Here is a 15281-nt window from a genome sequence, read left to right as displayed (position 1 = left end):
TTGGAATTATTGATTTTCTTAGATACAGTGATAGTGGCACTGTGGTTGTATATAGGAAAATGCCCTTATTTTCAGTAGAAGAATGCTGAAGTATTTAGGAGTGAAGTGTTGTGAAGTCTGCAGCTTAACTTTCAAATGGTTCAGCAAAGCAAGAGGTGTTTAGTGCTAAATATATATGTGTGTATGGTGTGTGGGAGGGGAGGAGAGAGAGAGAAGCTGTGGCAAAATGTGAAGTTATTGAGTATAGATATTGGTGATGGACAGGGAGGCCTGGCATGCTGCAGTTCACAGGGGTCGCAGAGTCGGACACGACTGAGCAACTGAACTGAACTGAACTGATTCGGTATACAGATGTGCATTGTACTAGTCTTTCAACTTTCCTGCTTGTGAAATTTTTCACAATTAAAAAAATAAATAAATCAGACAGTAACCGAATTACCTGACTTGAATAGCTTCCAGGTTTACTAACTATTTGGTGTTCTTAACATAACTGTCAGCAGAGCCAATTTCAGCAAATAAATAACTGTCTCCTTAATTTGCTGAGTTGATTACAAGATGAGGAAAGCTATTATAGACATAATAGTTACGGAATTAAAATAGTTTCTTTTTCATCTTCACATGATTTATGCATAAGTAAAATTTGATTCAAAGTATATCAGTATATATTTGGTATTCCTATATTAAGAAATAATAATTTCCTATTTGTTTTATAATGTATAGACAGACACTTCATAGAGTAGGCTCTGTAAGAGTGGATAAGAGGGAAAGCATGTTGCCATTATTTTATTTCTTAATATATTTAAAGAATAAAACAAAAACAATTACATTCTACTTCAATATATTTAGATTCCTTAATTATTGGATTTATCATTCTAGTTCATTTCTACATCTTGACTTGCATCTCCTGTTTTTCTCAAAAAGTCATCTTAGTGACAAACATGTAATTATGCTTTTTAGATATATACTTATTAAAGGGCTTCCCTGTATTTTGCTGAGAGTTTTCACTTTCATCTTAGGTTCAAAGGATTTGTTAACAAAATAAATCACTCATTATATACAAATAAATAATACCAATATTTATTAGAGAATTATCTAGCTTACTTTCAATATACTAACATTAAAAGAAAAAAGGGAATAGAAACAACAAAGGATATATATCACCGAATTGGGTGTTGACCAACATCCAGACTTAAGTGGATGCAGCACAGAAATCCTGTGCTACAGTACATCTGGAGTCCCAGTTGGGAAAGGGTCCCAGGCAGTACATCTGCTCTGTGGGTGAGACTTCAGAAAGTTGAGGGTTCCCAGTTGCAATCTCAGGATGCAAACTGATAGTATCATCAATCTGTGAGCAAATTGCAGCTCTTGTTTCATTATAATGCTGTTTGCTCTATCCTGTAAAACTTGAGGGTTAAGCCTGGGGCTTGGTTGGCCAATCCCCCTCCAGGGGCTCAACAGTCCCAAGATTTGTCCCATATCTTATCTATGGCGCCGCAAGGCTTACACTCAGAGCAGGCAGTCAGGGCACGCACATCAGGGCAGTGTCCATGCAGCTTAGAAGCAAGGCCAGAGGCCTGCTGTGCTTTGTCTCTTAAGCCTAAACAAGACTTATTTATTTAATTTCCCCAACATCCTGGTGATCATTGTGAAGATCAGTGATCAATGCAAAGAAATAGAGGAAAACAATAGAATGGGAAAGACTCGAGATCTCTTCAAGAAAATTAGAGATACCAAGGGAACATTTCATTCAAAGATGGGCAAAATAAAGGACAGAAATGATATGGACCTAACTAACAGAAGCAGAAGATATTAAGAAGAGTTGGCAAGAACATACAGAAGAACTATACAAAAAAGATCTTTGTAACCCAAATAACCATGATGGTGTGATCACTCATCTAGAGCCAGACATCCTGGAATGTGAAATCAAGTGGGCCTTAGAAAGCCTCATTACAAACAAAACTAGTGGAGGTGATGGAATTCCAGTTGAGCCATTCCAAATCCTAAAAGATGATGCTATCAAAGTGCTGCACTCAATATGCCAGCACATTTGGAAAACTCAGCAGTGGCCACAGGACTGGAAAAGGTCAGCTTTCATTCCAATCCCAAAGAGGGGCAATGCCAAAGAATGCTCAAACTACTGCACAATTGCACTCATCTCACACAGTAGCAAAGTAATGTGCAAAATTCTCCAAGCCAGGCTTCGACAGCATGTGAACTGTGAACTTCCAGATGTTCAAGCTGGTTTTAGAAAAGGAAGAGGAACCAGAGATCAAATTGCCAACATCTGCTGAATCATTGAAAAAGCAAGAGAGTTCCAGAAAAATATCTACTTCTGCTTTATTGACTAAGCCAAAGCCTTTGACTGTGTGTATTACAATAAACTGTGGGAAATTCTGAAAAAGATGGGAATCCCATACCACCTAACCTGCCTCCTGAGAAATCTCTATGCAGGTCAGGAAGCAACAGTTAGAACTGGACATGGAACAACAGACTGGTTCCAAATTGGGAAAGGAGTACATCAGGGCTATATATTGTCACTCTGCTTATTTAACTTCTGTGCAGAGTACATCATGAGAAATGCTGGGCTGGAGGAAGCACAAGCTGGAATCAGGATTGCCAGAAGAAATATCAATAACATCATAAATGCAGATGACACCACTCTTATGGCAGAAAGTGAAGAAGAACTGAAGAACCTCTTGATGAAAGTGAAAGAGGAGAGTGAAAAAAGTTGGCTTAAAGCTCAACATTCAGAAAACTAAGATCATAGCATCCAGCCCCATACTTCATGGTAAATAGATGGGAAAACAATGGAAACAGTGAGAGACTTTATTTTTAGGGGCTCCAAAATCACTGCAGATGGTGACTGCAGCCATGAAATTAAAAGATGCTTACTCCTTGGAAGAAAAGCTATGACCAACCTAGACAGCATATTATAAAGCAGAGACATTACTTTGCCAACATAGGTCCGTCTGGTCAAAGCTATGATTTTTCCGGTAGTCATGTGTGGATGTGAGAGTTGGACTATAAAGAAAGCTGAGCACCAAAGAACTGATGCTTTTGAACTGTGGTGTTGGAGAAGACTCTTGAGTCTCTTGAACTGCAAAGAGATCAAACCGGTCCATCCTAAAGGAGATCAGTCCTGAGTGTTCATTGGAAGGACTGATGTTGAAGCTGAAACTCCAGTACTTTGGCCACCTGATGTGAAGAACTGACACATTGGAAAAGACCCTGATGCTGGGAAAGATTGAAGGCAGGAGGAGAAGGGGACAACAGAGGATGAGATGGTTGGATGGCATCACCAACGTGATATACGGTGAGTTTGAGCAAGCTCCAGGAGTTGGTGATGGACAGAAAAGCCTGGCATGCTGCAGTCTGTAGGGTCGCATTGAGTCAGACACGACTGAGCTACTGAACTGAACTGAACATCTTGGTGGCTCAGTGGCAGAGAATCCACCTATCAGTGCAAGAGATACCATTTCGATCCCTGGTCTGGGAAGATCCCACGTGCTGCAGGGCAGCTAAGCCTTTGTGCCACAGCTATTTAGCCGGTGCTCTACAGCCCCAGAGCAGCAACCACTGAGCCCACATGCTGCAGCTCCTGAAGCCCACCTGCCGTTGAGTCCACACTCCACAACGAGCGAAGCCACCGCGATGAGAAGCCCACGCCCTGCAACCAAAGAGTAGCGCCCACTCGCCACAACTAAGGGGAAGCCCTCGCAGCGACAAAGACCCAGCATGGCCAAAAATAAATAAATAAATAAGTAAAAATTTAAAAAAATTTTTGAGATATATACTTATTAAAATATATTGCTGTATCAAGTGAAAGCAATTCATTGAAAAAAAGTAAAACTCATCCTCCACTTTCCTTTCCCATAACAATATAAAATTCTCTGTGTAACTCTATTTCTAAAAATTATCAGTTGTGACTTCTTAAAAAAGCACTTTAGAACTTTTAAATTAATAACCAATAATAAATTCCAATTTTTAGGATAACTTACATATACAGTACGCTGTTATATTTGTTTATGTAAATATCTTACCAACTTACTATTGCTGCGGAAAGTTCTCCATTTTATAGCCTATTCAGTTCAGTTCAGTCGCTCAGTCGTGTCTGACTCTTTGCGACCCCATGAACCGTAGCACGCCAGGCCTCTCTGTCCATCACCAGCTCCCAGAGTTTACCCAAACTCACGTCCATTGAGTCGGTGGTGCCATCCAACCATCTCATCCTCTTTCATCCCCTTCTCCTCCTGCCCTCAGTCTTTCCCAGCATCAAGGTCTTTTCCAGTGAGTCAGTTCTTCACATCAGGTGGCCAAAGTATTGGAGTTTCAGCTTCAACATCAGTCCTTCCAATGAACACCCAGGACTGATCTCCTTTAGGATGGGCTGGTTGGATCTCCTTGCAGTCCAAGGGACTCTCAAGAGTCTTCTCCAACACTACAGTTCAAAAGCATCAATTCGGTGCTCAGCTTTCTTTATAGTCCAACTCTCACATCCATACATGACCACTGGAAAAGCCATAGCTTTGACTACCCAGACCTTTGTTGGCAAAGTAATGTCTCTGCTTTTTAGTATGCTGTCTAGGTTGGTCATAGCTTTTCTTCCAAGGAACAAGCGTCTTTTAACTTCATGACTGCAGTCACCATGTGCAGTGATTTTGGAGCCCCCAAAAATAAAGTCTGCCACTGTTTCCACTGTTTCCCCATCTATCTGCCATGAAGTGATGGGACCGGATGCCATGATCTTAATTTTCTGAATGTTGAGCTTTAAGCCAACTTTTTCACTGTCCTCTTTTACTTTCATCAAGCAGTTCTTTAGTTATTCTTCACTTTCTGCCATAAGGGTGGTGTCATCTGCATTTCTGAGGTTATTGATATTTCTCCCCAGCAATCTTGATTCCAGCTTGTGCTTCCTCCAGCCCAGCATTTCTCATGATGTACTCTGCATAGAAGTTAAATAAGCAGGGTGACAATATACAGCCTTGACGTACTCCTTTTCCTATTTGGAACCAGTCTGTTGTTCCATGTCCAGTTCTAACTGTTGCTTCCTGACCTGCATAGAGATTTCTCAGGAGGCAAGTCAGGTGGTCTGGTATGCCCATCTCTTTCAGAATTTTCCAGTTTATTGTGATCCACACAGTCAAAGGCTTTGGCATAGTCAGTAAAGCAGAAGTAGATGTTTTTCTGGAACTCTTGTTTCTTTTTCAGTGATCCAGCAGATGTTGGCAATTTGATCTCTGGTTCCTCTGCCTTTTCTAAAACCAGCTTGAACATCTGGAAGTTCAGGGTTCACATATTGCTGAAGCCTGGCTTGGAGAATTTTGAGCATTACTTTACTAGCATGTGAGATGAGTGCAATTGTGCAGTAGTTTGAGCATTCTTTGGGATTGCCTTTCTTTGGGATTGGAATGAAAACTGACCTTTTCCAGTCCTGTGGCCACTGCTGAGTTTTCCAAATTTGCTGACATATTGAGTGCAGCGCTTTCACAGCATCATCTTTTAGGATTTGAAGTAGCTCAACTGAAATTCCATTACCTCCACTAGGTTTGTTTGTAGTGATGCTTCCTAAGGCCCACTTGACTTCACATTCCAGGATGTCTGACTCTGGATGAGTGATCACACCATCGTAATTATCTGGGTCGTGAAGATCTTTTTTGTACAGTTCTTCTGTGTATTCTTGCCACCTCTTTATAGCCTATATGAGATGCTATTAAGAATTGGCATAAGATGTGCCAATCTTTTTTTTTTTTTAGGATGTGCCAATCTTTTATGAGTAAGGGATAATCAAGTGTTTTATAAATTCCTCTCCTTTGAGAATTTTATTTTGATTTTAAGAGAGCATTCAGGTTTGTAGTGAGTTTGTTGTTGCACCAGGGGTATAAACTTAGTTATCTGGTATTTTTAAGACTCTACTATAATAATAATAAGTTGTGCATAAAGGAGCTCATGTTCTATTAGTAGAGATGGTTGGGACATAGTTTTCTTGAAGACTAAACAATATAGATGTCAGTGTAACATTGTAAACTGTGGCATAAGAAGATAGTATGTCGATATTCTGTAAGAAATTTTTTAAATTGCCCTGCCTTTGCATATATCTACGCCTTGGATTCTGAACTTGGTTTGTTTACTAAATATAACACTTATTGTCATATACTTTGTGTCTAAATATGCTACACTGGGTACCATCTGGGGAAAAAAGCAAATTTGGTATTCAAATATGGCACCAAGTAGCTTTGTAGCTTTAAATAGGTCACCCTAACATCTCTTTATAGGGAGTTAGTAAGTAGTTTCATGAGGTCCCTTTCAGTTCTCAAATTCTAAAAGGTCAGTACTGAGCAGTATTGGTCAGAAAGGAAATCTTATTGGAGAGGTTAGTTGTGGCTAGTAGAAATAGAATATGTTAATGGAGAGATAGGAAAATAACCAAGAAGGAATAGGTAGAGTATGCATGTCATTGCAATCACAAGAGTCAAATATGGCCAGAATACAAGTTGGAACTGAACAGTTGGAGCAGTGAATCTGACTAAAGCTGAACTACCTGACATGCCACGTCCATTATTCCCTGCCTTATAGAACTCTTTCTTACATTGATAATATTAAGATGAGAGAGGTCTTATGCAAATAAAGAGAAAGCAGAGGTGAAACAACACATGGTTTAAGCAGCTTCACTTGGCAAAAGGTCTGGGAAAGAGTTTAAAAAAAGTTTGGGCAGCGAGCAGAAGGCAGATCTCAAAAGAATGAACTTAAATAAAAATGAAAGAAGTTGTACGGGACCAGCCAGATCAAGGGTGACACAAGAACGCTAGAGTCCTTGTCTCTCTCACTGTGGTTGTAGGTAGTGCAGATAAACTAGCCAAGAAGCCATAGTTCCACCACGTGAGAGAAGCTCAAGGATGCAAGTAGAATGGAGCAGTTTTAGCTACTTGCCACTAAAAAGTGGCTTCTGGCTTTACTGCCCTGTCTAGGCCATGCTCCTTCTAACTCACCAAAATGCAAATTAGGCTCTCCTAAGAAGAATTTACACACAGCTTCAGGTGTCTATACTTAGGTTGTACCAATTAGGGTCAACTGATAAAACTTAAATTTGGCCAAAGTAAACTGTAGATGGCTTAGTATCACTGTGGTTTAAACTCAGAAATGTGTTATGTTTGTGCTGAATCAAAACCAGGGAAATATTCAGTAAGATATTTCTTTAGCCAACTTTGGGTTATATCATCACCAGCCTGAGAAATATGAGCCAGAAAGATGATTTTAATAAGTGTTAACTGGTCTCATAGTCCAAAAACAGGAGCAGGCCAAGAAAGTATTGCTCAGCCTTACTGCGGGGTATTTAAAGTGATCTTTATTTATCAAGAGCATTATCTGTTGGGTTTTTTTGGTTGCTGCTAACATAGCTGTAAATAAAAGGCTCTGAGATGTGTTTTCTCTTTTTCAGTTGGACTATACATGTTTGTGAAGGTTCGCTTTTCCTTTAATTTGACTTTTACTGTCACTTTCAGTTTTTATGTATGATTAACTTAAAAAGCAATAATTAAAATTTTCTGATACATCAACTTTACTCCCTTTGTTTCTTTTGCTTTTATCTATCCACTTGCCACCAACAGAAAGCCCTAAGCTTCATGGAGTAAAAAGTGTTCTTTTATATTTGCTGTGTGCCTGAAGTGTTGAGTAAGGTCTCTCCATTCTGTATGTCAGGTTCCAACATACTGAGTCCAATGCTGTGGCTTCTAGAATCCCCATTAAGCTTCACAGCCCCTGGAAACTCCCCTATCAGGCCTCACAGAGTCTTGTCCTATACATTGGTTGTGATGGTGGTTTAGTCACTCAGTTGTGTCCAACCCTTTTGATCCCATGGACTGTAGCCCACCAGACTTCGTTCATGAATTTCCCAGGCAGGATACTGGAGTGGGTTACTATTTCCTTCTCCAGGGGATCTTCCCAACCCCAGGATCAAACCCATGTCTCCTGCATTGCAGTGGATCCTTTATCACTGAGCCACCAGGGACTAACCCTATATAGAGAGAAAGCTCAGTGTTTGGACAAAGATATAAAGAATCCCAGTCCAGGTTTCTTGAGCTCTTCCTCTGAAGCTCTCTTCTCTGTAGTACATTGTCCCACAAATTTCTCTTGCTTTTAAAGTATGCTGAATGCCAGTCTTTTTTTTTTCTTCTCCACCAACTGAGGTAGATATATACCCTTCTTTTGGGTTTAACTTCCCTGTGTTGTGATTTGGAAAATACTACCCAACAGAAAACTGGCAATGTATTATTTATTTTTACTCATCCATCACAGTGCTATTATCCATTTTCTGAAAACAGGTACAATATATGAAGCAACTTGTTTTATAGTAGTTTACAGGGGAAGGGGAAGTCCAGTATCCATTATTTTCATCATGACTGAAAGCAAAAGTTGATTGAATTGATTTTTATTGTGGCAGTATCTTAATTTTTTTTCTTCAGTGGATTAATATTTCTAAATGTTTGGTGATAGATTTCCAGACGTACCAATGGAATTTGTTAAGCTTCTAGATACTAGCTCATTTTTAGGCTGTCCTACAAATATTTATAGAGTCAGTAATAGACTTTATGAAGTTCCTATTTTGAGCTTCATGTTACAAGAGTAGCTGAAGAGTAGTATACAGATGTAAAATAAGAACAGCATAAAATACTCTCTTTTAATTTCAAAGAGCTTTCATATCCATTCAGAAGATAAAGCAAGCAAAAGAGACGATGGTAAAGCAAGTTACCAATTAGAGGGGAAGTGAGGTCAGATGAGCTCCTTAGTTACCAGGAGACCAGTAAAGGGGCATGCCCCTCACTGCCCCTTTGATAAGAACAATCACTAGCTGGGGCCTGAGGCTTGTGTGTAGGAATGTCAGTCATGTGTTGTTGTTATTATTCAGTCACTCAGTCGTATTCCACACTTTGCAACCCCATGGACTGCAGTACGCTAGGCTTCCCTGTCCTTCATCTCCCAGAGCTTGCTCAAACTCATGTGCATTGAGTCAGTGATACCATCCAACCATCTCATCCTCTGTCACCCACTTCTCCTGCCTTCAATCTTTCCCAGCATCAGGGTCTTTTCCAATAAGTGGGCTTTTCACATCAGGTGGCCAAAGTGTTGGAGCTTCAGCTTCAGCATCAGTCCTTCCAATGAATATTCAGTGTTGATTTCCTTTAAAATTGACTTATTTGATCTCCTTTTAGTCCAAGAGACTCTTAAGAGTCTTCTCCAACACCTCAGTTCAAAAGCATCAATTCTTCGGCGCTCAGCCTTCTTTATGGTCAGTCCTGTACGTAAGATAGAAGTGAAGCAGGGGCTGGTAGGGCAGGAGATGTACAGAGAGCAGGAGAACAGCCATCTTGAGTGGCCTGACCATACACATGTGCAATTTGAATTCTTTATGCAAATTTCTGATGTTATCCTGTAAACAATGCTGTGAGGTAATATTTTCATCTTAAAATTGAGAAAACTAAGTATTATAGAGGTTAAATAAAATATCAAGTACAAGTGAGTTGTAGTTGTTGTTCAGTCACTAAGTGGTGTCCGGCTCCTTGCAAACCCATAGGGCGCAGCACACCAGGCTTCAAATCTAGTTCTTCTCAATGTTTCAGATTCTGAACTCTTTACCTGTTGTACTGTAGTTCAGAACTGACTACATGGCAGAAATGGGAATAGACTAGGATGTTACTGACGCATGTTTTAAATTATATGAATTGGAGAGTAACAAGATAATTGTACATGAAAATAATTTTAAGAGGTTTTTCCACCTGCCAAAGAGAGGATGAATATGGTAGAAAAAAGGACTAAAATCAGGCAGACCCTCTAGGGGACTTACTCATAGTCATCTCGTAATGACTGACTAGAGACTGGATTGAGGGTGATGGCATTGGGATTGGTGGCGAGAAGTAACATGAAAGATCAAGTAAAAAGCTTTGATCAGAACTTGATTACAAACTGAGAATTCCAGAAAGGAGCACATTTTTGCTTTTGGAAGAGAGTGAGATTGGGAGATGACTGATAAAGAGAGGAGAAAGGACAGAGTCGGGAAAGGATGGTAAGACCCTGTTGACTTTGTTTCTTACATAGCTATCCAAATACTATGTTTTCTGGCATTTAACTGTATAGACCTGGAGTTTGGGTCCAAGAACAGGAATGCAGAAATTTGAAATATCATCAGTGTTCGTATACTTCCTTTGTGCCTCTCTCCAGTTTCCTCTCAACCAGACCATGACATTTTTCACTAGCTATGCATTTATTAAAGATAACATAATGTATCTGTTTTTCCTTTACAGAAAGAAATTCTGGAGCAACAGCAACAAGAACGAAATGACAACAGCTTTCATGGCATTTGTATGTTTTGCAGTGAGGAATTCCTCGGAAACAGGTAGCTGTTGAGTGTGTATTTAAATGTTACTGTTTTTCATCTGAAAACTTACCAAAACACTGACAGTGGGTGTTTTAATCTTATATAGATTAAGTTACATGAATTGGCTCAGTCCCCTTTAATATATCCACAGTAATTTTTTTTTAATACACCAAACATCAAAGATGGAATGTTTTGCTCTAAGCAAAGTAGGGGAATAAAATTTTTTAAAAGCCAGAAATAGATTTGTGTTTAATGTTGTAGGGCTTTTTAAAATCTGTTGACAGGCCAAGATCATGTGCAACAGATGTGCCCTTCTGTATTAACTTGTAAACTCTAAACCTTCAGCAGCTTTTGGTGTTTTATTTTTAAACATTAAAAACGATAAAGATCTAAGGGGGAAAATAAATGGGGAATTGGTAATTCTGTCACCAACCCCAACTGGCCTAAAACCAACTGATATACTCTGATTCAGTTCTAAAACTAACCACACAGAGTTAGCATCAGACTCCACTGGAAAAGGGATAGGCTACCCACTCCAGTATTCTTGGGCTTCCCTTGTGGCTCAGCTGGTAAAGAATCCGCCTGCAGTGCAGGAGACCTGGGTTCGATCCCTGGGTTGGGAAGATCCCCTGGAGAAGGAAAAGGCTACCCACTCCAGTATTCTGGCTGGGAGAATTCCATGGACTATACAGTCCATGGGTTCGCAAAGAGTTGGACACAACTGAGTGACTTTCACTTCACTTCACTTCACTTCACTGTGGGTTTAAGGGCGGTCATCCCCTACAAGACTGCCCCCTCTTTAGACACCACACAAGTTCAGAGATTCCCTTGGATAGCTGCACTTCTGACGAACTGGCTACAAATTCAGGGATTTCCACCAATAATTTGCTTCAGTTCAGTTCAGTTCAGTTGCTCATTCATGTCCAACTCTTTGCGACCCCATGAATCGCAGCATGCCAGGCCTCCTTATCCATCACCAACTCCCAGAGTTTACTCAAACTCATGTCCATCGAGTCAGTGATACCATCCAACCATCTCATCCTCTGTCGTCCCCTTCTCCTCCTGCCCCCAATCCCTCCCAGCAGCGGTGTCTTTTCCAGTGAGTCAACTCTTCACATGTGGTGGCCAAAGTCTTGGAGTTTCAGCTTCAGCATCAGTCCTTCCAATGAATACCCAGGACTGATCTCCTTTAGGATGGGCTGGTTGGATCTCCTTACAGTCCAAGGGACTCTCAAGAGTCTTCTCCAACACCACAGTTCAAGAGCATCAATTCTTCAGCACTCAGCTTTCTTCACAGTCCAACTCTCACGTCCATACATGACCACTGGAAAAACCATAGCCTTGACCAGACAGACCTTTGTTGGCAAAGTAATGTCTCTGCTTTTTAATATGCTATCTAAGTTGGTCATAACTTTCCTTCCAAGGAGTAAGCGTCTTTTAATTTCATAGCTGCAATCACCATCTGCAGTGATTTTTGGGTCCAAAAAAATAAAGTCTGCCACTGTTTCCACTGTTTCTCCGTCTATTTCCCATGAAGTGAGGGGACCAGATGCCATGATCTTAGTTTTCTGAATGTTGAGCTTTAAGCCAACTTTTTCACTCTCCTCTTTCACTTTCATCAAGAGGCTTTTACTTCCTCTTCACTTTCTACCGTAAGGGTGGCGTCATCTGCATATCTGAGGTTATTGATAATTCTCCCGGCAATCTTGATTCCAGCTTGTGCTTCTAATTTGCTTAGGTTCATTAATTCACTAGAATGACTCACAAAACTCAGAAAAGTGTTAACCATAAAAGATACAGATCAGGAATAGTCAGATTAAGAGACATGTAGAGCTGGGTCCGGATGGATCCTTAACACAGAACTTCTGTGCCTTCTCAAAGAATCAGAATCTATCACCTCCTGGCATGTCAGTGTATTCACCAACCAAGAATCTTCACTGAGTTTTGGTATCCAGAATTTTTACATGCTTCATTATGTGAGCATACTTAATTTAATTATGGAACTTAGTCTCCAGTTCCTCTCTCCTTTCTGAAGGTCAGGGTGGCTCTGGATTCCTAAACTTTGATCACTTAGTTATTTAGTCTTTCTGGCAATCAACCCCCATTCTGAAGCATTCTAGAAGCCTACCACAAGTCACTTTATTGGCATAACAAAAGTAATCTTAGAGAACTTTCGAGGGTTTTTGAGGTCCAGTGCCTGGAGCCAAAGACAAAGACCAGACTAAGTTCTTTTTATACAACAGTAATATTTACAAGTGTACATTAACTTAAATACAAGTCATGAAGTTGTAACCTCTAGGGAATGGGAATAGTTTTAGTGACAACCTAGAGTGGACAACCATTCTGCTGCCCACTTGAAGGAAAGCAGTCTTTAGTTTTAAAAAAACGGCTAAGCACAGTAACTGACATTGTTGTCTGAAAAACATGGAAAAGGAGAGGGTGACTATTTGTTTGAATTTAGAAAAGGGTTTGGATGAAGCATCAATGTTGAAAACACCAGTTATGAAGATTTGATACTCATATAGATCAGTTAGCATAGAGGAAAACCTATGCCAAGGCCAGTCATTATGCTTTTAACACTGTCTATATCAAAAAGATTTATGGGGATGGAAGTGAGGACCACCTCCCTATCAAAAAGCTTACCAAGCACTGCTACTTCCTTTTAACATGTTATTTCTGATTTAACATTAAGACTATTATTAACCCAGTGAGGAGCCATGTGACTATTATTAAGAATCTCTAGTATTAAAAATCTACAAATATTTTTGTTTTCTATAGCTTAAGATTTTATGATAAATGTAGATACTGACATGATTTGAAATATATATCCTTATGATTTATATTAAACTCAGGGATACATGGGTATCAGGATATAAGGATTGAAAGTTTGACAGAGAAAGGCAGTCAGCCTGTTGCAGAGACAGAAGTTTGCTTTATCTTGCACCATACAGCCAAGTGCACGTGCATGTGTGGGTGCTCACTCTTTGACTCTTTGCAACCCCATGGACTGTAGCCTGCCAGGCTCCTCTGTCCATGGAATTTATCAGGCAAGATTACTGGAGTGGGTTGCCATTTCCTACTCCAGGGGATCTTCCCAACCCAGGGATCGAACCTGTGTCTCCTGCATCTTCTCCGTTGGTAGGCAGATTCTTTATCACTGCACCACTTGCCAGGTAACTTTAACCAATGATAAAGATAAGCATGTCTTATTTTTATAAAATGTCCTCTTTCCTTCTGCAGCTCTTATTTATGAAAAGGTCTGTTTATAATGAAAGATTAACAATATAACCTGATTCTAGCTATGCACAATATTAGCAATGTTTGGGGATTATATTTGTGTTCTTCCAGCCCAGGCACAAAAAGAATAGAAAAACATATGGCGTGGGTAATGGTCAAGGATAGAAAAACGAGTACATTCTTGCTATCCTATATTTATGTTTATTGTAGTGTAATTACTGATGAGATGGGATTTACTTATACCATTTTGCTGTTTACTTTATTTATTAAGTTTTTAAGAAGTTCTTTCCTCCATTACTGCCTTCTTTATTGTTGAGTAGACATTTTCTAGCACACCATTTCAATTCCCTTGTTTCTTTTACCTTATTTTTTGAGTTATTTTCTAGTGGTCCACTCACTATCCACTATAATTCACTGGGGAATACAATTGAGATTTTAACTTAAAACAGTTGAACTCAGGTTAATACCAGTGTAATTTCAACAATACACAAAAAATTTGCTCCAAGATGGATTGCTTTTCCCCCACTCCTTGTGCTATTGTTGTCACATAAATTACATCTTTATACATAATAAGCTCATTAACATGTCTTTAAAATTTTTGTTTCATGCAGTTATTTTTACATCAGATACGGGAAGAAAAGATTTATAAACAAATTCATTTATACTGCCTTTTATATTTGACTATGTGACTACCTTTACTGGTGCTTATTTTTTTAATGTATGTTTTTATTTTTTATTTTTTTTAATGTATGTTTGAATTACTATCTAGCATCATTTTATTTTATCCCAAAGAATTTGTTTTAGTTTCTTATTGGCCAAGTCCTTTAACAATGAATTTTCTCAGGTTTTATTATCTGGGAATGTCTTGATTTCATCTTCATTTTTTCTCTCGGTATGAGTCTCTCTGATTTATTCTACATGAAGTTTGTTGGGCTTCTTCAATGTTTGAGTTAATGTTTTCCATCAAATTTGGGGAGTTTTTAGTTGTTATTTCTTCAAATATTATTTCTGCCCCTATCCTTTTTGCTTTTGGGGAATCCTATTATACATAGATTGGTAGATGTAATAATCTCTAAGGCTCAATTTAATTTTCAGCATTGTTTCTTCTTCTCTTCCGCAGACTGGAAAATCTCAATTGATCTTCAAGTTCATTGATTCTTTGTTCTGCCAGTTCAAATTTTCTTTTGGGCCCTTCTAGTGAATTTTTCATTTCAGTTACTATACATTTCATCTCCAGAATTTGTCTGTTTTGTTGAATTTCTGTCTTTTTATTAGTATTCCCATTTTGGTCAGGGTATCCTTCTCATACCTTTTTTTTGATTATTTAGTCATGGTTTTCTTTAGTTCTTTGCACATATTTTTATAATCTAATTTATCTTATGATCTTTGTTATGTCCAACATTTGGGCTTACTCAGAAATAGTGACAGTTTCTACTGACTACTTTCTTTTCATATGGTAGACCATAGTTTCTTTTCTTTGCACGTCTTGTAATTTGTTTGTTGAAAACTCAACATTTTAAATAATGTGATAACTACAGAAGTTAGATTTGTCCCCTACCCAACCAGAGTTTTTGTTGTTGCTATTTGTGTATTTAGTGAGTGTCCTGAACTCGTTCTCTGAAGCATGTATTCTTTGTCAGGTATGGCTGCTGAACATATATACTCAGCTCAGTGT

General features: G+C 39.1%; 1 protein-coding gene across 2 annotated transcripts in view; it reads left to right on the top strand.

The window, feature by feature from the left end:
• ZNF277 (zinc finger protein 277) overlaps positions 1 to 15281 on the top strand; it is a 131015-nt gene that overhangs the window by 94797 nt on the left and 20937 nt on the right. For both annotated transcript variants that reach the window (XM_043463168.1, XM_043463170.1), the window contains exon 5: positions 10296 to 10387. In XM_043463168.1, the coding sequence (XP_043319103.1) occupies positions 10296 to 10387 (92 nt within the window). The remainder of the gene's footprint in view (positions 1 to 10295; positions 10388 to 15281) is intronic.

Source organism: Cervus canadensis, chromosome 3, assembly GCF_019320065.1.
Source record: "Cervus canadensis isolate Bull #8, Minnesota chromosome 3, ASM1932006v1, whole genome shotgun sequence".
Taxonomy (NCBI): Eukaryota; Metazoa; Chordata; class Mammalia; order Artiodactyla; family Cervidae; genus Cervus; species Cervus canadensis.
This window is presented reverse-complemented; position numbering and strand designations above follow the sequence as displayed.